This window comes from Thalassophryne amazonica, chromosome 13 (genome assembly GCF_902500255.1).
Source record: "Thalassophryne amazonica chromosome 13, fThaAma1.1, whole genome shotgun sequence".
In the NCBI taxonomy this organism is placed as follows: Eukaryota; Metazoa; Chordata; class Actinopteri; order Batrachoidiformes; family Batrachoididae; genus Thalassophryne; species Thalassophryne amazonica.
In genome coordinates, this window is record NC_047115.1 from 44,373,727 (window position 1) to 44,398,188 (window position 24,462).

At 43.0% G+C, this 24,462-nt stretch overlaps 1 protein-coding gene across 9 annotated transcripts in view; it reads left to right on the plus strand.

The window, feature by feature from the left end:
- tacc2 (transforming, acidic coiled-coil containing protein 2) overlaps positions 1–23,102 on the plus strand; it is a 62,834-nt gene extending 39,732 nt beyond the window's left edge. For 6 of the 9 annotated variants that reach the window (XM_034185332.1, XM_034185328.1, XM_034185326.1 and 3 more), the window contains 8 exons: positions 15,397–15,537; positions 15,612–15,688; positions 16,118–16,161; positions 16,710–16,718; positions 19,513–19,673; positions 19,751–19,857; positions 21,020–21,140; positions 22,167–23,102. In XM_034185332.1, coding sequence (XP_034041223.1) covers positions 15,397–15,537; positions 15,612–15,688; positions 16,118–16,161; positions 16,710–16,718; positions 19,513–19,673; positions 19,751–19,857; positions 21,020–21,140; positions 22,167–22,232 — 726 coding nt within the window. In that variant the 3' untranslated portion in view covers positions 22,233–23,102. The remainder of the gene's footprint in view (positions 1–15,396; positions 15,538–15,611; positions 15,689–16,117; positions 16,162–16,709; positions 16,719–19,512; positions 19,674–19,750; positions 19,858–21,019; positions 21,141–22,166) is intronic. The other 3 variants (XM_034185327.1, XM_034185331.1, XM_034185334.1) reach the window with 1 other exon arrangement.
- Positions 23,103–24,462: the final 1,360 nt, after the last annotated feature.

The window sequence follows — 24,462 nt, forward strand, 5'->3', positions numbered from 1 at the left end:
GGCCTGAAAAACTTGCCAAAACAAAATCCCAGATAATCCGTGTCTGCTACATTTAAGATGCGTGGAATTTAACAAACACAAATACAGCAACGTCTATAAACCCAGAGAGTTTAATGCTGCTGTCCGTAGAGCCTGAACAGAGTGTCTGAAATGCATTTGTCCTGTCGTGAACATACTGAGATTAGACTTTCCTACCCATAATGCACTGCTGGGCACAGCATGTGCTCACTAAAACCTTAAAATTAGCACATTACTTTAAAACTAAAACATATATCTGATATTTTCACTTTATAAAACGTCAGACATGACAGTAATTTTAAATAACTTGTCCAAAATTAGTTTGGTTAAAATTTGAACCACACGTTAAAAATGTATGCCTCTGGATGACTTGGGTGATATTGCCAGCGTATCAGTATGGTGTTAAAGGAATTTTTTTTTCTTTTCTTTTGTGAGATTAGTTCTCATTTACTTGTAGAGGATGGAGTGGTTTCTTATGCAGGCAGCTCTCTTCTGTTTGCAGAGGGTAGAACTATACATCTGTTAGGAAACTTTTAACAGGTAGGTGCTCAACTGATTTTAAAAGTGTTTGTCACTGTTCATCTTTGTTTACTATGTTATCGGTCTAAAAGTTATCAGACAAAAATGTATTGGAAGATAATTAGCCCGATAATGGTTTTTAAAGTTATCTAAAAAGATAATCTGATAATGAAAACATTATCGTCAATAATTATCTGTTACCGGATTATCGGAACTGTGCCCACCACTGGGTACTCGAGATATGGGAATGGACCGGTTGTCTGCCTGGGTGGTTCTGTGGTGTCATGGATGTAGTGAAGTGCAGTACCTGTGCATGCTCCCAGCCTTGATTTGACAGAATTATTCTGGCAACCACGGCTGTCTGTTTTTATTGTAAAAAATGGATTTCCATTTTTACAATGTACATGACAACACAAAGGCCGTCAGCAGTGATCACGCAATAATAAAGTGATTGTTAAAACATGATTTAGTACAACACATTATTTTTAGGAGATGTTAAATATGCCTTTGTACAATTCTGTATATCAAAACTAGTCTGTGACAGCTTGATATTCAATAATTACGAATTTAATGTGATAAATTTATTGGAATACAGTTATTGTATGATTTAAGATATTTATATTGTGTATTAGTGATGACTTTCTTTTTCTTTTTACTGTAAAACTGTAATCATCCCCAGCACAAGCAGGCATCACAACTATTCTTTCTACCCTTAAAATGCATAAATCCCACAAAACACAACTTCTACAAAGCCACACAACATCAGGTGCTCTGCAGGGAATTTTCATGTCATAAAGTGGAAATAAAAACAGCAAGGGCCACATTTATTCTCTGTATTATATTTTGTTTTATTGTCATTCTTGCCAGTTTATGATACTCGGTTGGCTATGTAAAATGGTGCCTTAAGAAAAAAGAATGAGTCACGCCATTAAAGGAGGAGGTGATGATGATTTTCTCAGAGCTTCTATTGTTGTTAAACTGAATTTTATGACCACATAAATGTGACTTTTTCTGTTCTCCAGTTTTTACCTTCAGCTACTGGATTACACACCAGGTTTTTGTTTCATGAAGTCCTCACTATAATCCAGGGGCCATATCCGCAAAGCAACTCAAAGCCCTCTCAAAGAGCTCTTAACTTAGCCTAAAATTTCCAGGCAAGGAATCCTAGCCTAAGAGAGAGCCAAGAGGTGTCTGAGAGCAACACTGAGCAAGGAGGGGACAGAAACGTTTATCTTTGTGAGGAGGCGGGTTGACTCCATTGCTAGGTATGACGCAGTCCTCTAAGAGCTGTGACTGGTTGTCACAAAATGGGAAGGAGAAATAAAAAACAAATGCGCGCTGCACTCCCAGCTATGAATCGACAATGAAATCATCATATCATATAAGCTGAACTGCATTAAGACGTATAATTGTGAAAATAATTTAATGCCATGATGATGAAACTCAGCAAAACTAAATCGTTACACAGCTTGAAAATGTTTGAATGTACCTCATTCTCATGCCAATTATCTAGATATTAAAAGCATGCATGCGTGCATTGTGTATTTAGTAAGTTCATTGTAAGTACATAATATAATTGTAAATACGTTAAAAATACGTGCATGACACAAGAAAGTGAAAATACTTATTTCCATTGTGGTCCATTTAAGAATCAAATGACAAAATAGAAGTAATAACAACAACAATATTATATGAATAACAATATTAATAATACCGATGATAATAATAATAAAAATAATTATAATATTAACAGTGTGTATATGATAACAAGAACCTAAACAATTTATGAATACATTAAGACAGTATATTAACATAACAACATAACATAATTAACAGGAAAAAAAGGAGATGAGTTCTTCTAAAAATTGTTGAGGTCTAAGGTTCTAAAAACATTCTGGACCCACGCCATTCCAACTCATTATCGAAACTTTGCATAATTTATTACCACCCTTGAAAAAAGTCAGCTACCTATTTTATAAACACTACCTAATCTAGAGCTTGTGGATCCCCACAGGCAGCACACTAGTTATACTGATTATCTTATTGTTATGTTTAACCCCCATGCTGGTAATTGCACACAAGCGGCGAGTGTGAGAAGCACTGGTATGCACTGTTTAATAATGTAATTTTTTTTTGTTTGCACAAATAAGAACATGCATTTAGCACAGCTTCCCATTGCCGATTTTTGATGCCCAACTGTCTACCTTTTTGCATCAAAAAGGTAGACAGTTGGGCACCCAGAATTGGTCACCCAGTCACTGCTTGACATTGGGGTTAAGCTGTGGGAAAAGTAGCGTTGCAGAATATTTTGAGTGATCTGCAAAGTTTTGAACATGTTTAATAAATTTGTGATGGGAGGATACAAAAAAGTTAATAGTCAGCTGGTAATGTGCGCTGAGTGGGGAAGCAGAAGCCTCCTTTCTGATTCTCCTCTGCAACATATACTGAGCAACAAAAGAATTGCAAGTGTTTCTACAAACAGTAGAAAGGAGAGTAGATGTCATTTTGAGACTACCCTGCGTCAATAAAACAGTCAGATTCTGTGGAGATTTTCAAGTCCAGACTTAAGACGCACTTATTTTCCATTTCATGTGGCTAGCATACGGGTACAGTTTTGTTTTACGCTTTTTACTCTTTTAATTCATTTATTAGTAATTGGAGTGGGCTGCGGCCTCAACTTTACCTAAATTGTGGGTCTTTTAGTGAAGTTTAGGGCTAGTGGCCGGCGATCACCTTAGTACTTCTCTGTTTTTCTTGTTGTTTAATGCTGGCAAATCATACAGTATTTTTTGTCTTTCTGATGCCTGTTTCTGTTTTTTCTCTCTGTTTAAGGTGCAGCTCCATCCAGAGATGGGAGTTGTATTCGTGTTGGCAATCCTCCTGTCCTGTGCGCCAATAGCATTTCTTGTATATTTGTCCGTGAATTTTTCTGTGACTTGTTCTGTAGTTTATGTTTGTAGCATGGCCCAAGCAGAGGGTCACCCCTTTGAGTCTGATCTGCTTGAGGTTTCTTCCTCAGAGGGAGTTTTTCCTTACCACTGTTGCTCTGGGGGTTGGTAAGGTTAGACCTTACCTGTGTGAAGCACTTTGAGGCAACTCTGTTGTGATTTGGCGCTATATAAATGAAAATAAATTGAGATTGAAAAATTGAAAAACTACCACAGAGATGCAGATTATACAACCCCTGGCAAAAATTATGGAATCACCGGCCTCAGAGGATGTTCATTCAGTTGTTTAATTTTGTAGAAAAAAAGCAGATCACAGACATGACACAAAACTAAAGTCATTTCAAATGGCAACTTTCTGGCTTTAAGAAACACTATAAGAAATCAAGAAAAAAGATTGTGGCAGTCAGTAACGGTTACTTTTTTAGACCAAGCAGAGGAAAAAAGTATGGAATCACTCAATTCTGAGGAAAAAATTATGGAATCACCCTGTAAATTTTCATCCCCCAAATTAACCTGCATCAAATCAGATCTGCTCATTGACATTGACCCTATGTGTCTTTTTGCAAGGAATGTTTTTGCAGTTTTTGCTCTATGGCAAGATGCATTATCATCTTGAAAAATGATTTCATCATCCCCAAACATCCTTTCAATTGTCCAAAATATCAACATAAACTTGTGCATTTATTGATGATGTAATGACAGCCATATCCCCAGTGCCTTTACCTGACATGCAGCCCCATATCATCAATGACTGTGGAAATTTACATGTTCTCTTCAGGCAGTCATCTTTATAAATCTCATTGGAAATGTTGGGAAAGTGTAGTGACACGGACCCACAACAGGGGGCGCAAATGAACGGACAATGGAGGAAGTCAAATAACAACACTTTACTGTTGTGAATAAGCACAACAAACACAGCAGATTACAATAATAGTCAATGAAGTCAATTCACAAAAATGTGTCGCATGGGCAGGCTCGAAGATAAGAGACGTCTGTCCAAAGCAGAACCGGAACCACACGATTTCCTCGGCCACCGAACCCCGGGAATACTGGAGCCGCCAAGTCCCGAACTCCCAGGTGGCCACTGCCTCCGCTTGTCGGATCTGGTACTGCTGGCGAGGAACAAAAACAGTTAGATGTGGGTGCGTCTGCACCCAGCAACACGTATGGTGGAAAACCACCTCCACCTCTCGTCGGAAAAAAGGAAACAAAATATCTGCTATCCAACACACAAAGTAACAGGTATTCCTGTCAGGAAGACAACAAAGTCGGCTGAGTATGTTACCTCCTCGGTAGAGCGATATCTCGGCAAAGAGGTGGAGATGTCGTCCTGCTGATATACCACTGCTGATTGGATGATTGGTGACAGCTGTTGTAGGCGATAAGTGACAGCTGTCACCCCGGCTGCTCCTGTGAGGCGGCAGCGCCCTCTGGTGCCTGGAGCCCGCACTCCAGACAGGGCGCCCTCTGGTGGTGGTGGGCCAGCAGTACCTCCTCTTCAGCGGCCCACACAACAGGACCCCCCCCTCAACGGGCGCCTCCTGGCGCCCGACCAGGCTTGTCCGGGTGGCGGCAGTAGAAATCGGCCAGGAGGGCCGGGTCCAGGATGAAGCTCCTCTTCACCCAGGAGCGTTCTTCGGGTCCGTATCCCTCCCAGTCCACCAAATACTGGAAGCCCCGGCCCATCCTACGGACATCCAAGAGCCGGCGCACAGTCCAAGCCGGCTCGCCATCGATGATCCGGGCAGGAGGCGGCGCCGGACCCGGAGCACAGAGGGGTGAGGTGTGATGCGGCTTTATCCGGGACACATGGAAAACAGGATGGATCCGCAGTGAGGCCGGAAGCTGAAGCCTCACTGCGGCTGGACTGATGACCTTAAGGATTTTGAAGGGGCCGATGTAACGGTCCTGTAGTTTGGGGGAGTCCACTCTTAGGGGAATGTCCTTTGTGGACAACCACACCTCCTGCCCTGGCCGATACGCAGGGGCTGGGGTCCGCCGATGGTCTGCATGGGCTTTGGCCCTCGTCCGGGCCTTTAGCAAAGCAGAACGGGCGGCGCGCCACACCCGACGGCACTTCCGCAGGTGGGCCTGGACCGAGGGCACACCGACCTCTCCCTCAACCACCGGAAACAACGAGGGCTGATACCCCAGACACACCTCAAAAGGGGACAGGCCGGTGGCTGAAGACACCTGGCTGTTATGGGCATACTCGATCCAGGCCAAATGGGTACTCCAGGCCGCCGGGTGCGCGGCCGTCACGCAGCGCAGGGCCTGTTCCACCTCCTGATTCACCCGTTCTGCTTGCCCGTTGGTCTGAGGATGATACCCGGACGAGAGACTCACCGTGGCCCCCAGTTCCCGGCAGAAGCTCCTTCAGACTTGCGAGGAGAACTGGGGACCGCGATCAGAGATGATGTCTGTTGGAATCCCATGCAGCCGGACGACGTGGTGGACCAGGAGGTCCGCTGTCTCCTGGGCAGTTGGGAGCTTCGGGAGGGCCACGAAGTGGGCCGCCTTGGAGAATCGGTCCACTATCGTGAGGATGGTGGTGTTGCCCTGGGACGGCGGGAGGCCCGTGACAAAATCCAGGCCGATGTGGGACCAGGGGCGATGAGGCACAGGCAGCGGCTGGAGCAGTCCCGATGCCCTGCGGTGGTCAGCCTTGCCCCTGGCGCAGGTGGTGCAGGCCTGGATATAATCCCGGACGTCGGCCTCCAGGGTCGCCCACCAGAAGCGCTGCCGGACAACTGCCATGGTCCTATGCACCCCTGGATGACAGGAGAACTTGGAGCCGTGACAGAAGTCCAGGACTGCAGCCCTGGCCTCTGGTGGGACGTAAAGTTTGTTCTTCGGCAAAGTTCCGGGATCCGGGCTCCGTGCCAGGGCCTCCCGGATGGTTTTCTCTATGTCCCAGGTGAGGATGGCCACGATAGCGGACTCCGGGATGATAGGTTCCGGTGGATCCGACAACTCCGTTTTGACTTCGTCTTCATGCACCCGGGACAAGGCATCCGATCTCTGGTTTTTGGTCCCGGGACGGTAGGTGATCCGGAAGTCAAAACGGCCGAAGAACAGTGACCAGCGGGCTTGCCTGGGGTTCAGCCGCTTGGCGGTCCTGATATACTCCAGGTTCCGTTGGTCAGTGAAAACCGTGAATGGCACGGACGTTCCCTCCAACAGATGTCTCCACTCTTCAAGAGCCTCTTTCACCGCAAGGAGTTCTCGATTGCCGACGTCATAGTTCCGTTCAGCCGGGGTCAACCTGCGTGAAAAGTAGGCACACGGGTGAAGTACCTTATCGGTCTCTCCGCTCTGGGACAGCACGGCTCCTATCCCTGAGTCAGAGGTGTCCACCTCAACCATGAACTGGCGGCTAGGGTCGGGCTGCACCAAAACTGGCGCAGTAGAGAACCGTCGTTTCAACTCCTTGAACGCGGCTTCGCACTGATCCGACCAGGTGAAGGGGACTTTTGGAGAGGTCAGGGCTGTCAGGGGGCTAACTACCTGACTGTAGCCCTTAATGAACGTCCTATAGAAATTAGCGAAGCCGAGGAACTGTTGCAGCTTCCTACGGCTTGGTGGTTGGGGCCAATCTCTCACCGCTGCAACCTTGGCCGGATCAGGGGCGACGGAGTTAGAGGAGATGATAAACCCCAGGAAGGACAAAGACGTGCGGTGAAACTCGCACTTCTCGCCCTTCACAAACAGTCGGTTTTCTAACAACCGCTGCAGGACCTGACGTACATGCTGGACATGGGTCTCAGGATCCGGAGAAAAGATGAGAATATCGTCCAGATATACGAAGACGAATCGGTGCAGGAAGTCCCGCAAGACGTCGTTAACCAAGGCTTGGAACGTCGCGGGGGCGTTGGTGAGGCCGAACGGCATGACCAGGTACTCAAAGTGACCTAATGGGGTGTTAAATGCCGTCTTCCATTCGTCTCCCTTCCAGATCCGAACCAGGTGATACGCATTTCTAAGATCCAGCTTAGTAAAGATTTTGGCTCCATGCAGGGGGGTGAACACGGAATCTAACAATGGCAACGGGTATCGGTTGCGAACCGTAATCTCATTCAGCCCCCTGTAATCAATACATGGACGAAGTCCGCCATCTTTCTTGCCCACAAAAAAGAAACCTGCCCCCATCGGGGAGGTGGAGTTCCGGATCAGCCCGGCAGCTAATGAGTCCCGGATGTAGGTCTCCATTGATTCGCGCTCAGGTCGTGAGAGGTTGTACAGCCTGCTGGACGGGAACTCAGCGCCTGGAACCAAATCAATGGCACAATCGTACGGACGGTGCGGGGGAAGGGTGAGTGCCAGATCCTTACTGATGACGTCAGCAAGATCGTGGTACTCAACCGGCACTGCCGTCAGATTGGGAGGGACTTTGACCTCCTCCTTAGCCTGTGAACCGGGAGGAACCGAGGATCCTAAACACCCCCGATGGCAGGTTTCGCTGCACTGAACCACCACCCCAGACGGCCAATCAATCCGGGGATTGTGCTTCAACATCCATGGGATGCCCAAAATCACGCGGGAGGTAGAAGGAGTTACAAAAAACTCAATCTCCTCCAGGTGGTTTCCAGACACCACCAGAGTTACTGGGTGTGTCTTGTGTATGAGTAAAGGGAGGAGGGTGCCATCTAGTGCCCGCACCTGCAACGGCGAAGGAAGCACCACCAGAGGGAGCCCTACCTCCCTTGTCCATCTGCTGTCTAGCAGATTCCCTTCTGACCCCGTGTCCACCAGTGCTCGGGCTTGAAGGGTTAAATCCCCGCTCAGGATTGTGACTGGGAGTCATGTGGCAATTTGTGTGTGTCTCACTTGAATGTTTTGACCCCCCCTTAGCCCAGTCTCTAAGGGCGAGTGTTGTCGTTTTGGCCGTTTGGGGCAGTTTCTCTGTGTGTGCTCAGTTGAACTGCAGAGAAAACACTCTCCACGGATCAGCCTCCCCATTTTGGCCCTGTGCATTTCCGTAACAACGTCAGCAGGGGGAGCTGTTGCCCCACAAAGCGCTGCGGCTGTGGAGCGTGGGGAGGGCGGCCCCTTTTCGAACCCGGAAGGGAGAGGGGCGGCGCGTATCCGGTCACGTCCTTCGCCTCGCTCCCGACGGCGTTCCTCCAACCGATTGTCTAACCGTATAACGAGATCGATAAGCCCATCTAAATCCCGCGGTTCCTCCTTAGCTACCAGCTGCTCCTTCAGAACCAACGACAGTCCGTTTATGAAGGCGGCGCGGAGCGCAACGTTATTCCAGCCGGAGCTCGTAGCCGCGATGCGGAAGTTGACTGCATAAGCGGCTGCGCTCTCGCGTCCCTGTCTCATTGACAGCAGCACGGTTGAAGCGGTCTCTCCTCTGTTAGGGTGATCAAACACTGTTCTGAACTCCCCCACAAACCCAGTGTATGCTGATAACAACCGTGAGTTCTGTTCCCAGAGCACCGTAGCCCAGGCGCGTGCTTTACCCCGAAGCAGAGCAATCACATAAGCTATTTTACTAGCGTCTGATGCGTACATGACGGGACGTTGTGCGACGACGAGCGAACACTGCATAAGAAAGTCCGCGCACGTCTCCACACAACCTCCGTACGGCTCAGGAGGGCTTATGTATGCTTCAGGGGATGGTGGGAGGGGTTGTTGAACCACCACTGGAACATTTATATCCTGCACAGGGTCGGCAGGAGGACGAGCTGCAGCAGCGCCCTGAGCGCTCGCCGCCATCTGTGCGGAGAGAGCCTCCACCCTGCGGTTCAGGAGGATGTTTTGCTCAGTCATTTGATCCAACCGAGCCGTAAAGGCGGTGAGAATGGGCTGCAGCTCACCAATCACGTCTCCTGCAGACGCCTGCGCTCCCTGCTCTCCCATTGGTCGTTCAACAGCCGGGTGACGCCCCTCGGAGTCCATGACGCTGGCCGAGATATCCTGTTGGGAAAGTGTAGTGACACGGACCCACAACAGGGGGAGCAAATGAACGGACAATGGAGGAAGTCAAATAACAACACTTTACTGTTGTGAATAAGCACAACAAACACAGCAGATTACAATAATAGTCAATGAAGTCAATTCACAAAAATGTGTCGCGTGGGCAGGCTCGAAGATAAGAGACGTCTGTCCAAAGCAGAACCGGAACCACACGATTTCCTCCGCCACCGAACCCTGGGAATACTGGAGCCGCCAAGTCCCGAACTCCCAGGTGGCCACTGCCTCCGCTTGTCGGATCTGGTACTGCTGGCGAGGAACAAAAACAGTTAGATGTGGGTGCGTCTGCACCCAGCAACACATATGGTGGAAAACCACCTCCACCTCTTGTCGGAAAAAAGGAAACAAAATATCTGCTATCCAACACACAAAGTAACAGGTATTCCTGTCAGGAAGACAACAAAGTCAGCTGAGTACGTTACCTCCTCGGTAGAGCGATATCTCGGCAAAGAGGTGGAGATGTCGTCCTGCTGATATACCACTGCTGATTGGATGATTGGTGACAGCTGTTGTAGGCGATAAGTGACAGCTGTCACCCCGGCTGCTCCTGTGAGGCGGCAGCGCCCTCTGGTGCCTGGAGCCCGCATTCCAGACAGGGCGCCCTCTGGTGGTGGTGGGCCAGCAGTACCTCCTCTTCAGCGGCCCACACAACAGGAAAGGCACCAAACAAAAGTTCCAGCATCATCACCTTGCCCAATGCAGATTCGAGATTCATCACTGAATATGACTTTCATCCAGTCATCCACAGTCCACAATTGCTTTTCCTTAGCCCATTGTAACCTTGTTTTTTTCTGTTTAGGTGTTAATGATGCCTTTCGTTTAGCTTTTCTGTATGTAAATCCCATTTCCTTTAGGCGGTTTCTTACAGTTCGGTCACAGACGTTGACTCCAGTTTCCTCCCATTCGTTCCTCATTTGTTTTGTTGTACATTTTTCGATTTTTGAGACATATTGCTTTAAGTTTTCTGTCTTGACGCTTTGTCTTCCTTGGTCTACCAGTATGTTTGCCTTTAACAACCTTCCCATGTTGTTTGTATTTGGTCCAGAGTTTAGACACAGCTGACTGTGAACAACCAACATCTTTTGCAACATTGCGTGATGATTTACTCTCTTTTAAGAGTTTGATAATCCTCTCCTTTGTTTCAATTGACATCTCTCGTGTTGGAGCCATGATTCATGTCAGTCCACTTGGTGCAACAGCTCTCCAAGGTGTGTTCACTCCCTTTTAGATGCAGACTAACGAGCAGATCTGATATGATGCAGGTGTTAGTTTTGGGGATGAAAATTTACAGGGTGATTCCATAATTTTTTCCTCAGAATTGAGTGATTCCATATTTTTTTCCCTCTGCTCGGTCTAAAAAAGTAACTGTTACTGACTGCCACAATCTTTTTTTCTTGATTTCTTATAGTGTTTCTTAAAGCCAGAAAGTTGCCATTTGAAATGACTTTAGTTTTGTGTCATGTCTGTGATCTGCTTTTTTCTACAAAATTAAACAACTGAATGAACATCCTCCGAGGCTGGTGATTACATAATTTTTGCCAGGGGTTGTATATCGTGAATCTAAAGTAATGGAACATACATTTGCACACAAACACAACCACAGATGCTGGCAAGCACCTGGACAGAATTACAGAGGTGTGGCATGTTTTGAGCAATGACTCTCTGTCTATATAACAATTAGGAGTGGTGATTTAGTTGATGTATGAGGGGCCTATGAAAGCAAATGATAAAACTTGAAATTTGTTGCCTTTTTGCCATACCATGCATCACTGAAATGCTTTGTGAATGCACCATTCACAGACTGGATACTGGTTTGACAGTGTGGAACATCTGGAAAGTATTCACAGTGTTTCACTTTTTCCACAATTTATGTTATGTTATGTTGCAGCCTTATTCCAAAGTGGGTGAATTTCATTTTTTCCTCCAAATTGTACACACAATACCCCATAATGACAATGTGTAAAGGTTTTTTTTTTTTAACTTTTAGCCAATTTATTAAAAATAAAAAACTAAGAAATCAGATGTATATAAGTATTTATAGCCTTTCCCATGATGCTCAAAATTGAGCTCAGGTGCATCCTGTTTCCATTGCTCATCCTTGAGATGTTTCTACAGCTTAATTGGAATCCAGCTGGGGTAAATTCAGCTGATTGGACATGATTTAGAAAGTGACATACCTGTCTACATATAAAGTCCCACAGTTGACATTGACAGTGCATGTCAGGGCACAAACCAAGCATGAAGTCAAAGGAATTGTCTGTAGACCTCTGAGACAGGATTGTCTTGAGGCACAAATCTGAGGAAGGGTACAGAAACATTTCTGCTGCTTTGAAGGTCTCAATGAGCACAGTGGCCTCCATTATTTGTAAATGGAAGAAGTTTAGATCCACCAGGACTCTTCCAAGAGATGGCTGCCTGTCTAACCTGAATGACTGGGGAAGAAGGGCCTTAGTCAGAGAGGTGACCAAGAACACAATGGTCACTTTGTCAGAGCCCCACCATTCCTCCATAGAGAGAGGAAAACCTTCCAGAAGGACGACCATCTCTGCAGCAATTCATCAATCAGGCCTGTATAATAGAGTGGCCAGACAGAAGCCACTCCTTAGTAAAAGGCACATGGCAGCCCACTTGGAGTTTGCCAAAAGGCACCTGAAGGACTCTCAGACCATAAGAAACAAAATTCTTTGGTCTGATGAGACAAAGATTGCCTTTTATAAAATATTGAGCAAAAGGTGTGAATACTTACAGTATGTACATGTGATTTCTTATTTTTTTATGTTTAATAAATTTGCAAATATCTCAATAAAATTGCGTTGCCATTATGGGGTGTCGTGAGTAGAATTTTCATTGGAAAAAAGTGAATGTAGTCCATTTTGGAATAAGGCTGTAACATAAAATATGGAAAAAGTGAAACACTGTGAATACTTTCCAAATGCACTGTAGCCAGAAGTTTAAATGTTCATGAGTCGACTATCAGCCAGTTAAGGATGTAACATAGTGATGCTGTGCGACAGACCCATAGAACACTTATGGGATATTCTGCGCTCGTATACCGCTGTTGTTCAACTCCAGAATGCCTTGAGGGAGGAGTGGCAGGCCCTTCCTCAACAGGAAACTCACCATTTAGTGGGTTCCATGTGCAGAAGTTTAGCTGCATTAATTGCAGTACATGGTGGCCACACGTGCTATTAAGTGTGATCTGGTCCAGAACATTACCATTGACAAACTCAAACACACCTTCATTTACTGTTGTGTGTAACATCTTGGACAAAATCTGACAGAAACTTTACTTATAAAGCAATATTAAAATATACTTGCTTTTCTTTTGTTGTTCAGTATACAGTAGTGTTCAGAATAATACTGGTGCTATGTGACTAAAAAGATTAATCCCGGTTTTGAGTATATTTCTTATTGTTACATGGGAAACAAGGTACCAGTAGATTCAGCAGATTCTCACAAATCCAACAAGACCAAGCATTCATGATATACACACTCTTAAGGCTATGAAATTGGGCTATTAGTAAAAAAAAGTATAAAAGGGGGTGTTCACAATAATAGTAGCATCTGCTGTTGACGTTACAAACTCAAAACTATTATGTTCAAACTGCTTTTTTAGCAATCCTGTGAATCACTAAACTAGTATTAAGTTGTATAACCACAGTTTTTCATGATTTCTTCACATCTGCGAGGCATTAATCTTGTTGGTTTGGAACCAAGATTTTGCTGGTTTACTAATGTGCTTGGGGTCATTGTCTTGTTGAAACACCCATTTCAAGGGCATGTCCTCTTCTGCATAAGACAACATGACCTCTTCAAGTATTTTGACATATCCAAACTGATCCATGATACCTGGTATGTGATATATAGGCCCAACACCATAGTAGGAGAAACATGCCCATATCATGATGCTTGCACCACCATGCTTCACTGTCTTCACTGTGAACTGTGGTTTGAATTCAGAGTTTGGGGGTCTTCTCACAAACGGTCTGTGGCCCTTGGACCCAAAAAGAACAGTTTTACTCTCATCAGTCCACAAAATATTCCTCCATTTCTCTTTAGGCCAGTTGATGTGTTCTTTGGCAAATTGTAACCTCTTCTGCACATGTCTTTTATTTAACAGAGGGACTTTGCCGGGGATTCTTGCAAATAAATTAGCTTCACACAGGTGTCTTCTCACTGTCACAGCAGTTACAGGTAACTCCAGACTGTCTTTGATTATCCTGGAGCTGATCAATGGGTGAGCCTTTGCCATTCTGGTTATTCTTCTATCCATTTTGATGGTTGTTTTCTGTTTTTGTCCATTTTAAAGCATTGGAGATCATTGTAGATGAACAGCCTATAATTTTTTGCACCTGCGTATAAGTTTTCTCCTCTCCAATCAACTTTTCAATCAAACTACGCTGTTCTTCGGAACAATGTCTTGAACGTCCCATTTTCCTCAGGCTTTCAAAGAGAAAAGCATGTTCAACAGGTGCTGGCTTCATCCTTAAATAGGGGACACCTGATTCACACCTGTTTGTTCCACTAAATTGACAAACTCAATGACTGAATGCCACACTACTATTATTGTGAACACCCCCTTTTCTACTTTTTTTTTTACTAATAGCCCAATTTCATAGCCTTAAGAGTGTGCATATCATGAATGCTTGGTCTTGTTGGATTTGTGAGAATCTACTGAATCTATTGGTACCTTGTTTCCCATGTAACAATAAAAATATACTCAAAACCTGGATTAATCTTTTCAGTCACATAGCACTACTATTATTCTGAACACTACTGTATATCTGATGAAAAGTATGTTGCACTCTTCAACAGTTTTGAGATGTTAACAGATACATGTTGACTTAAGGAAAAGTGTAGGAATAATGGAGCACTACACTCGCGTAATGAGAATTGCAGTAACCAGCAATATTCAACAATCATCAGTTACACCTGTTTGTAAGTGGTCATATAATAGTAGTAAATATGGTTTTTGCCTGTTATTTTAATAAATCATGCATGATTTCCTCAACTTTGTAATTTGGATCCAAATTAGGGCCAATTACAGGCATTGGGAGATTGCCCTTACATGGTAAACTGTGTAGTGTTAAATCAACTCTATGCCTGAGTGTATTTTCTCCCACTAAAAATACTATTAACTTCACTGAAGTTGATAAATTTTTAATAATGATTTAACACTATGATAGTTGATTTAACATCTGCATCCAATTGTATTTGGTTGGATATTATTTTTAACACAAATTTATATTATTCAATAATATTTTAACACAAACCTTTCTGTGTATATTTTGGTTTGTTGCCAGTATTGCTCACGGCCTTATCCAAGTCCTGTTAGTTTTGGGTCACCCCGCACTTGGTCTTTATTGTTGGAAGAGAAGATGTTACAGTATCTTATACCACTTGACAGTATGGTATGTCAATACAATATTTTACAGCAGGTATAATTTACTTATTATATTATAATTTGCTTTAACATCATACAAACATCTATTTGTGGTCTAGTCCTTCATCTCTTGTATACGATGCAGTTACTGTATCTGTATAAAGTACCACGTTCCTGCCCTCTGCCTTGCCTGGATCTAATTCTATTCAAGGTTGACATGAGCAGGAGACCACTGCGGGTTCCAGTTTTTTTTTCTTTTTTTTGGCGGGGAGGGGTAACATCAGCCAATCATTTGGCTCACACTGTGGCACTGAAGACTGTTTCATCCAATCATGCTGCAGCTGACAGGAGCATCACTAGTCTGCCCCATTTGCACATTGATTTATTTTGCTGTGTGTTCCGCTTTGATACAGTGTGATGCTGCCTGGCGGTTTGGTTCAGGAGAACGTGCGTGTGAGAGAAGTTCTGGCTGTAGATCAGCATCATATGTACTGACTGGTTATGTTTCATTCCCTCTCACTCCTCTCCTTTGCTTCCTGGAAACAGCATCGAGAAACACCGTCTCCAGTCGAGAGTTCCGTGTCCAAGATCTCGCTTTATGCCAGGACCAACACTAGTTACATTGAAGCAGAGAGTCCGCATCTCCCTAAAGATCTGGACCACTCGCTGGGAATAGCACGAGAAGAGGTGCCAAAAACATCACTGTGTGTACTCACTGAAGAATGTCATACTTTACTTAATGTCACTGTCCATCTTCTCAGATTGTGACAAAGGAAAAAGAAGTACTGGAGTGGCAAAGAAAGTATGAAGATAGCCGACAAGAAGTGGTGGAGATGAGGTAAGACATCTCATCTCACACTGGCTCATTGTGACTCCTGATTTAAGAACTTACTGGCCTTCTCTGGACTGATATCATGAGATGCTTTGTTGCTGAGCTTCAGCTGGTATCACCAAAAAATGATCAGATGGTTTATCTTACGGGCAGCTTGGTGGCTTTAGCACTGTTGCCTCACAGTAAGAAGGTCCCCGTTTGGCTTCTGGCCTGGTCGATTTCAAAAACTAATTCTTGATAATAAACAGATACAGTAAACTGGTAGTCATAAAAAAACTGTGTAAATGTAAAGCATTCCCAGTCTTGCTGTGAGGGCAAACATACCGTATGAAGCACAAACACTAAAATATATACATGTAATTGCACCATCTTATTTTGAAATGTGTGGCTGCAGAGTTTGTCTGTGTTAGATACTGACAAATTTGTCATCCACAGGAGAATTGTTGCTGAATATGAGAAGACGATTGCTCAGATGATCGGTGAGTCCTGTTTCAAAATAAACACTAAATTATTGGGCTCCACTTTCTTTTCAGTGCACATGCATTTTATTTTGAAATAATTTGTTTTATCCCCAAGTATCTGTCGCTTCTTTTGGCTGAACTTATTCATTTGCAACCTGGTAAAAATATACAAATTTCTTTGTTTTTGTCCTGTTTTATTACCGCTGATCTCAGAGAGTAAGAAAGTATTTTTGGATTCTCTGACACATGCTGCCTTTGCTGTGCACTTGCTTTTCTGTTTGATAAGAGCCAATGGCACTGAAATGGACAGCTGCACAGATTTTCTGGATTCCTTTACTTTCTCCTCGGGTCCAATCGTTCTCACACCGTCTCCATCACCTCTGGACGTTTCTGGCGAACTGAGATCACATCTGGCTTTAAAGCACCGTCACAAAAACAACAGTCTGTCTGTGCTTGTCTGACACTCGGCTTTCCCACTTCTCGCCCTCCCAGCTTGACTTAACACCGTCCCTTTTCTTTTCTGTTCTGCTCCCATCTTTGCCCTTACTATTTGATAACTCTGACAGGCATGCCAGGTGAGTAACGCACGATCGTCTTTAACTGGTGTGTCAGTTCACATTGTTCCATCTGTTCCTCAGTGAAGCGAGCGTGTGTGCTCGCTGTCTTCATCTCATCCAGTGACACTTGTTGAGTCCATTTACTGTGTGCCACCTTGTGTGGCAAGTCGTTTATTTTTTGTGGGTTTTAAAATTTTCCTCAGTGAAAAGGATAAAATTATTACATATCTATTTGACTGCCCTTAATACCGACACTCCGACACCTATATTAAGTACAACAGAACTTCAACAAATATTTTATATATATATATATATATATATATATATATATATATATATATATATATATATATATATATATATATATACAGTGAAATCATGGAGGGGTCTGACATTTTCATCTTAGATGCATGTCCACTGTGAGAGACAGTAGCCTTTGTTTGCAATTACAGAGGTCAAATGTTTCCTGTATTTTTCCACCAGGTTTGCACACACTGCAGCAGGGATTTTGGTGCATACAGATCTTCTCTAGATCTTTCAGGTTTGGAGTTTCAGCTCCCTCCAAAGATTTTCTATTGAGTTCAGGTCTGGAGACTGGCCAGGCCACTCCAGGACCTTGAAATGCTTCTTACAGAGCCCCTCCTTAGTTGCCCTGGCTGTGTGTTTGGGGTCATTGTCATGCTGGAAGACCCAGCCATGACCCATCTTCAATGCTGTTACTGAGGGAAGGAGGTTGTTTGCCAAAATCTCGCAATACATGACCCCATCCATCCTCCCTTCAACACGGTGTAGTTGTTCTGTCCCCTTTGCAGAAGAGCACCCCCAGATTATGATGTTTCCACCACCATGCTTCATGGTTGGGATGGTTTTCTTGGGGTTGTTCTCATCCTCTAAACATGGTAAGTGGAGCTGATTCCAAAAAGCTCTATTCTGATCTCATCTGACCACATGACCTTCTCCCATGCCTCCTCTGGATCATCCAGATGGTCACTGGTGAACTTCAAACGGGCCTGGACATGTGTTGGCTTGAGCAGGGGGACCTTGCTGCCCTGCAGGATTTTAAACCATGACAGCATCATGTGTTACTAATGTATTCTTTGTGACTGTGGTCCCAGCTCTCTTCAGGTCATTGACCAGGTCCTCCTGTGTAATTCTGAGTTTTCTCAGAATCATCCTTACCCCACAAAGTGAGATCTTGCATGGAATCCCAGACCAAGGGAGACTGACAGTCATCTTGTGTTTCTTCCACTTTCTAATAAATAATCATAACAGTTGTCTTCTAACAAGCTGCTTGTCTGTTGTCCTGTAGTCCATCCCAGCCTTCTACAGGTCTACAGTTTTGTCCCTGGTGTCCTTAGACAGCTCTTTGGACTTGGCTATGGTGGACAGGTTGACGTGTGATTGACTGAGTGTGTGAACAGGTGTATTTTATACAGGTAACGAGTTCAAACAGGTGCAATTAATACAGGTAAAGAGTGCAGAATAAGAGGGCTTCTTAAAGAAAAATTAACAGGTCTGTGTGAGCCAGAATTCTTGCTGGTTGGTAGGTGTTCAGATACTTATTTGCAGAAGTAACATACGTACAAATAAATTATTAAAAATCATGCATTGTGATTTACGGATTTTTTTTTTTTTTTTTTTTTTTTTAGATTATGTCTCTCACAGTGGACCCTTCCATGATTTCTAAGTGGGAAATCATGGAGGGTGTTCAAATACTTATTTTCCTCACTGTATATATATATATATATATTTGTCTCAACACACCACCATGATGGAGTTGGAATGAAACAATCAATATGTGTCTGTGGTATTCTGTGCATCAGTTCAAAGCCTTGGTATTAACAAGAATATTCATATTTATTTTGTCCATTTAGTTATGTCCTCTGAAAATGGAGGGACTGTGGATAAAAATGACTGTAATTCTTAAATGATTGATACAATGTTTTTGTTAAACCCATGACTGTTTCACTTCAACGCCATCGTGGTGATGTATAGAAACAAAATTACCAAAAATAAAAAAGTGTCACTGTCACTTATGGACCTGACCATACCTGTACCAGCACATTGGCGTTTTCCCGCGACCACTACAGAGGGCAGTAACAGTCACTTTAACAAGTTTAGTGAGCAAAGCAGGTTGGTAATCTAATAAACAGAACTAGAAAAGCCTGTAAATGTTGTTATTTAATTCTGATAGGGAAGATATAAGAAACTGAGACCAAACCAACTGGCTGCTTAGATTTTTCAGATTTTTCATTTTCCTGTTTGCATGTTCCATTAGATGTATTAGAAATACTCACACAGAAAAATACAATACTAATCACAATTCCATTTAGAGATATTGTACAATTGAAGTGCATAAGTATAGAGTTGGGATGTCATAAATATTCGGGCATTGACAGAGTCTTTAGCATTTTATTTGTGTTTTGCACCTTGTTACAATCAAAAATAAGCTTTAATTTGAGGGTAATTACATCCAAATCAGGTTAACAGTGTAGGAATTACATTTTATAGGTGATCCCATAAGGTTCCAAGGTCTTCAGGCATGATATTCGCTCATTATTTCATTAAAAATCAGCATACAAAAGGTCGACCGACAGCTGATTCCAACTGTGACAAAATCTGTTGAAGTTCGGTTAAAGAAATCACCAAGAAATGGATCGCATATGGCACAACAGTAAATCTGTCTACATCACAAAGAAGACTTTGCCAGTGTCCACATATTAATGGTCCTAACTGTAAATGTGTGGCGTAGGCTGTCATTGAATATTCAGTGTGTACAGACTGATTGTATATATTTATGTGTATCTATCAGAGGATGATCAGAAAGAGAAGTCTCTGTCCCACCACACCATCCAACAGCTGATCACAGAGAAGGATCAGGCCTTGGCGGACCTCAACTCAGTCGAAAAGTCTCTGGCGGACCTCTTCAGACGCTACGAGAAGATGAAGGAAGTGCTGGAGGGCTTCCGCAAGGTGAGTCTCACCCACATGCACACACACAACTAATGTGTTTAAGTGTTTAACAAATAAATGTTCTTCACTCTCATCAGAATGAAGAGGTTTTGAAGAAATGCGCTCAGGAGTATCTGTCCAGGGTTCGTAAGGAGGAACAGCGCTATCAGGCTCTTAAGATTCATGCAGAAGAGAAACTAGACAAGTGAGTCTGTGCCAGAGGTTCTCAAACTGGGGAGTGACTTCTTCACGGAGGGCACACAACCTTTTTTTGGGGGGGGGAAGTAGTCATGACTTGGGTGTAAAATGTGAAGCAGCAATGACCTGGTGGCCACTAGACCCAAGTTTCAGAAAGGAAAGAAACTAACAAACAAGCTCATTTCAAGCTCCATGTAACTTCAAAACCACACATTTGCTGAGCTACATTCATACAAAATCCTTCCAGCAGAGTTGTGGGAACCTCTTATTTGAGTTTTACAAGATAACCGCTGTTAAACAATCAGAAAGTGACAGTTTATTCTTATGATTTAATGAATATCTGTGTGGAAACACTCTCTCCCTCACAGACCACATTCACTATGTACATTTCTTGACCGTCTCCCTTGCTTTCTTTTTCTTTTGGAGGTAAATTAATACAAATTCTTTCTGAGGGGTTATTTGGCAGTATGACTGTATTATTAGAATTTTAGAATGCAACTGTTATGAAACAATCATAAAGTCTAACAGTTTACTTCTCTGAGATAGTACATTTGTTTGCAGAAACAATCTCTCTTTCACTTGACCTCGTTATATGCTCCTTGAATGAGTTACAAGATGATAGTACTTATTGTCTATCTATCTATCTATCTATCTATCTATCTATCTATCTATCTATCTATCTATCTATCTATCTATCTATCTATCTATCTATCTATCTATCTATCTATCTATCTATCTATCTATCTATCTATCTATCTATCTATCTATCTATCTATCTATCTATCTATCTATCTATCATCATTACATTTTAGAAGATACATACAGTAGTACAAGAAAAAACGGTAATGCTCTTAAAAATGAATGATATAATAAAACTTCTCTTTCTTAATATCATTAATATTGGATAAATATTGAATTGCTATTGTGGGAAAAGGGGGTTTGTCATTTCTTTGGCCCCACCCTCCAAAGGTGGCAGGAGCAGGAGTAGTAGTGTGGCTGAAAAAGTGTGTACAGAATGCAGACAGGCTCAGCAGGCCAATAATACATGCATATAGACAGACAAATGTGGGACTTTGAGGATGTTTAACATGAAGTCCGCCCACATCTAAATTCTAAAGGTAGATAAAAACAGACTTTGCACAAAGCTATTTCTTTAACTGTGTCTCCAGGGCCAACATGGAGATCGCCCAGGTGCGGGCCAAGGCCAAGCAGGAACAGGCAGCTTACCAAGCCAGTTTGAGGAAGGAGCAGATGAAGGTGGACTCTTTGGAATGCACTTTGGAACAAAAGGTCAGTCAGCTTTCCCATAAGCACTAGTTTTGACATGTAAAACAATAAAAAAAATCATTGCTGGGATGTCTTACAGACATAAAGACATGGATGACCTCTAATTTCCTGCTTTTAAACTCAGATAAAACTGAAGTTATTGTACTTGGCCCCACAAATCTTAGAAGCATGGTGTCTAACCAGATCGTTACTCTGGATGGCATTTCCCTGATCTCTGGTAATACTGTGAGAAATCTTGGAGTTATTTTTGATCAGGATATGTCATTCAAAGCGCATATTAAACAAATATGTAGGACTGCCTTTTTGCATTTACGCAATATCTCTAAAATCAGAAAGGTCTTGTCTCAGAGTGATGCTGAAAAACTAATTCATGCATTTGTTTCCTCTAGGCTGGACTATTGTAATTCATTATTATCAGGTTGTCCTAAAAGTTCCCTAAAAAGCCTTCAGTTGGTTCAGAATGCTGCAGCTAGAGTACTGACGGGGACTAGCAGGAGAGAGCATATCTCACCCGTGTTGGCCTCCCTTCATTGGCTTCCTGTTAATGCTAGAATAGAATTTAAAATTCTTCTTCTTACTTATAAGGTTTTGAATAATCAGGTCCATCTTATCTTAGGGACCTCATAGTACCATATTACCCATTAGAGCGCTTCGCTCTCAGACTGCGGGCTTACTTGTAGTTCCTAGGGTTTGTAAGAGTAGAATGGGAGGCAGAGCCTTCAGCTTTCAGGCTCCTCTCCTGTGGAACCAGCTCCCAATTCAGATCAGGGAGACAGATACCCTCTCTACTTTTAAGATTAGGCTTAAAACTTTCCTTTTCGCTAAGGCTTATAGTTAGGGCTGGATCGGGTGACCCTGGACCATCCCTTGGTTATGTTGCTTTAGACGTAGACTGTGTTTCATAATTATTGTATGGCCTTGCCTTGCAATGTGGAGCGCCTTGGGGCAACTGTTTGTTGTGATTTGGCGCTATACAAGAAAAAAGTTGATTGATTGATTGATCAGTGAATCTGAACCATTTCACTACAGAACAAAGAGATTGAGGAGTTGACAAAGATCTGTGATGAGCTGATCGCCAAGATGGGGAAGAGTTAGCGAACACACTCCATGGGCAAGAAGAGTAGCTGTGGAAAAAACGACCCGGAAAAGGGAGCGGATCCGAAAAAAGTCACCATTTCCCAGACTGATGGACATCTGAGGCCAAAGTTGTTGTCAAGTTACATTTCCTACTGATGTTTGTGTATATAGAACCAACAGGAACAGCTTCCTATGAATCACTCTGTGCTTTTTGTTTGTTTGTTTTTTGCCGTTTCTGTGTTGTACCGTGTCAGGGGTTTGGTAAAGTATTAGAAAATGAACCATATCAGTGATGAGTGCGTGTGCGTGCGTGAGGTTCCCTAACCTTTTCCATATTGGACTGTGTGTTTGTGTGAGGACGTGAGATCTTTGTTTGTGGGTTCTATTATCTATGATGACGTTGCCATGACAGCCACTGAGGGAGAAGACTGTTTACCCACAACATTGTTGTCTCTTCTTAATAACAAGAGAATGAAAAAGAATAAGACAGACTTAGATTAATCTATAAAATGTCGATATAGTAAATTATCTCAGTAGCTTCCTGCATGTGAGAAAATCTACTGTTAATGTTTGTATATAATGTAGACATTGAGTCATTGGAAAGATTAATCTGCATTTTTTGATAGTCATTGCCTCATTTTCACATGCCCTCTTCATGTAACCTTGTAGATACTTATCACAGCTTTCTTGATTAAATTGTGGGACTTTATTTTTATTTTATTTTATTTTGATATCAAGCCATTTGTGACTGTATTTAGTTGTGAGCAGGAGTAATTTAATTTTGGATGGATATATGTTCCAGTCCTGCTGTGGTTATTGTGTCACACTGAGGAATAACTACTGTACAGCAATCGCTTACAAAGTGCAATAAAAGATGGCAATATAGCATACTGGATCTATGTTAGTTCCTTTTCTGCACCTGCACTGTGATATTCAAATGGCTCCACATTCATTTTGTTTGTTTGTTCCAGCCATTAATTACATTTAGCACATTTATGCTCTGATTTCTCTTGTGCCTCTTTGTTGGATTTTTAGGAGGATTACAGATTTTCACCAAACATGGTGAGAAATTTATAATTTGGAATTGACACATTTAACAAAAGGGGTAAAACAATCAATCAAACAAAAAACACTAAATGTGGAGCTTTTTTTAAAAAAAAAGAAATGCAAAATAGGGTATGTTAAAATAACTTATTTTCATGAAACTTGGTGAAATGGTTTTGGTTTATCTGATCAAAATGTTGGCAGGTGTTGGTGCTGGTGTCATCAAGAATATGGCCCCCTTGAATTATGTACTTGGGGTCTCCCTGCCCAACCCCCCCCCCCTTTTTTTTGCATAAGGAGTCATTGCAAAGGTTCACTAAAGATTCTGCCTAACCACATTTTGTTATGCCTTATTCCAAAATGGAGTAATTATTTTTTCCCCTCAAAATTCTGATAAAATAATGATGACATGAAAAAGCTTTTTTTTCCTGCTTTTTTTTTTTTTTTCAAATTTATTAAAATAAAATATTCCAAAATCACATGTACACAAAATTTATTAAATTTGTTGATGCACCTTTGGCAGAAATTATAGCATCAAGTCTTCTTGAATATGATGCCACAAGCTTGGTGCAGCTATCTTTGGGCAGTTTTGCCCATTCCTCTTTGCAGCACCTCTCAAGCTCCATCAGGTTGGATGGGGAGCGTCGGTGCACAGCCACTTTTAGATCTCTCCAGAGATGTTCAATCAGATTCAGGTCTGGGCTCTGGCTGAGCCACTCAAGGACATTCACAGAGTTGTCCTGAAGGCACTCCTTTGATATCTTGGCTGTGTGCTTAGGGTCATTGTCCTGCTGAAAGATGAACCGGTCGCCCCAGTCAAGAGCACTCTGGAGCAGGTTTTCATCCAGGATGTGTCTGTACATTGCTGCATTCATCTTTCCCTCAACCCAGACTAGCGTCCCAGTTCCTAATGCTGAAAAACATCTGCACAGCATGATGCTGCCACCACCATGCTTCACTGTAGGGATGGTGCCTGGTTTCCTCCAAACATGATGCCTGGTATTCATGTCAAAGAGTTCAAGCTTTGTCTCATCAGACCAGAGAATTTTGTTTCTCATGGACCAAAAGTCCTTCAGGTGCCTTTTGGCAAACTCTAGGCAGACTGCCATGTGCCTTTTACTAAGGAGTGGCTTCTGTCTGGCCACTCTACCATACAGGCCTGATTGGTGGATTACTGCAGAGATGGTTGTCCTGGTGGATCTGT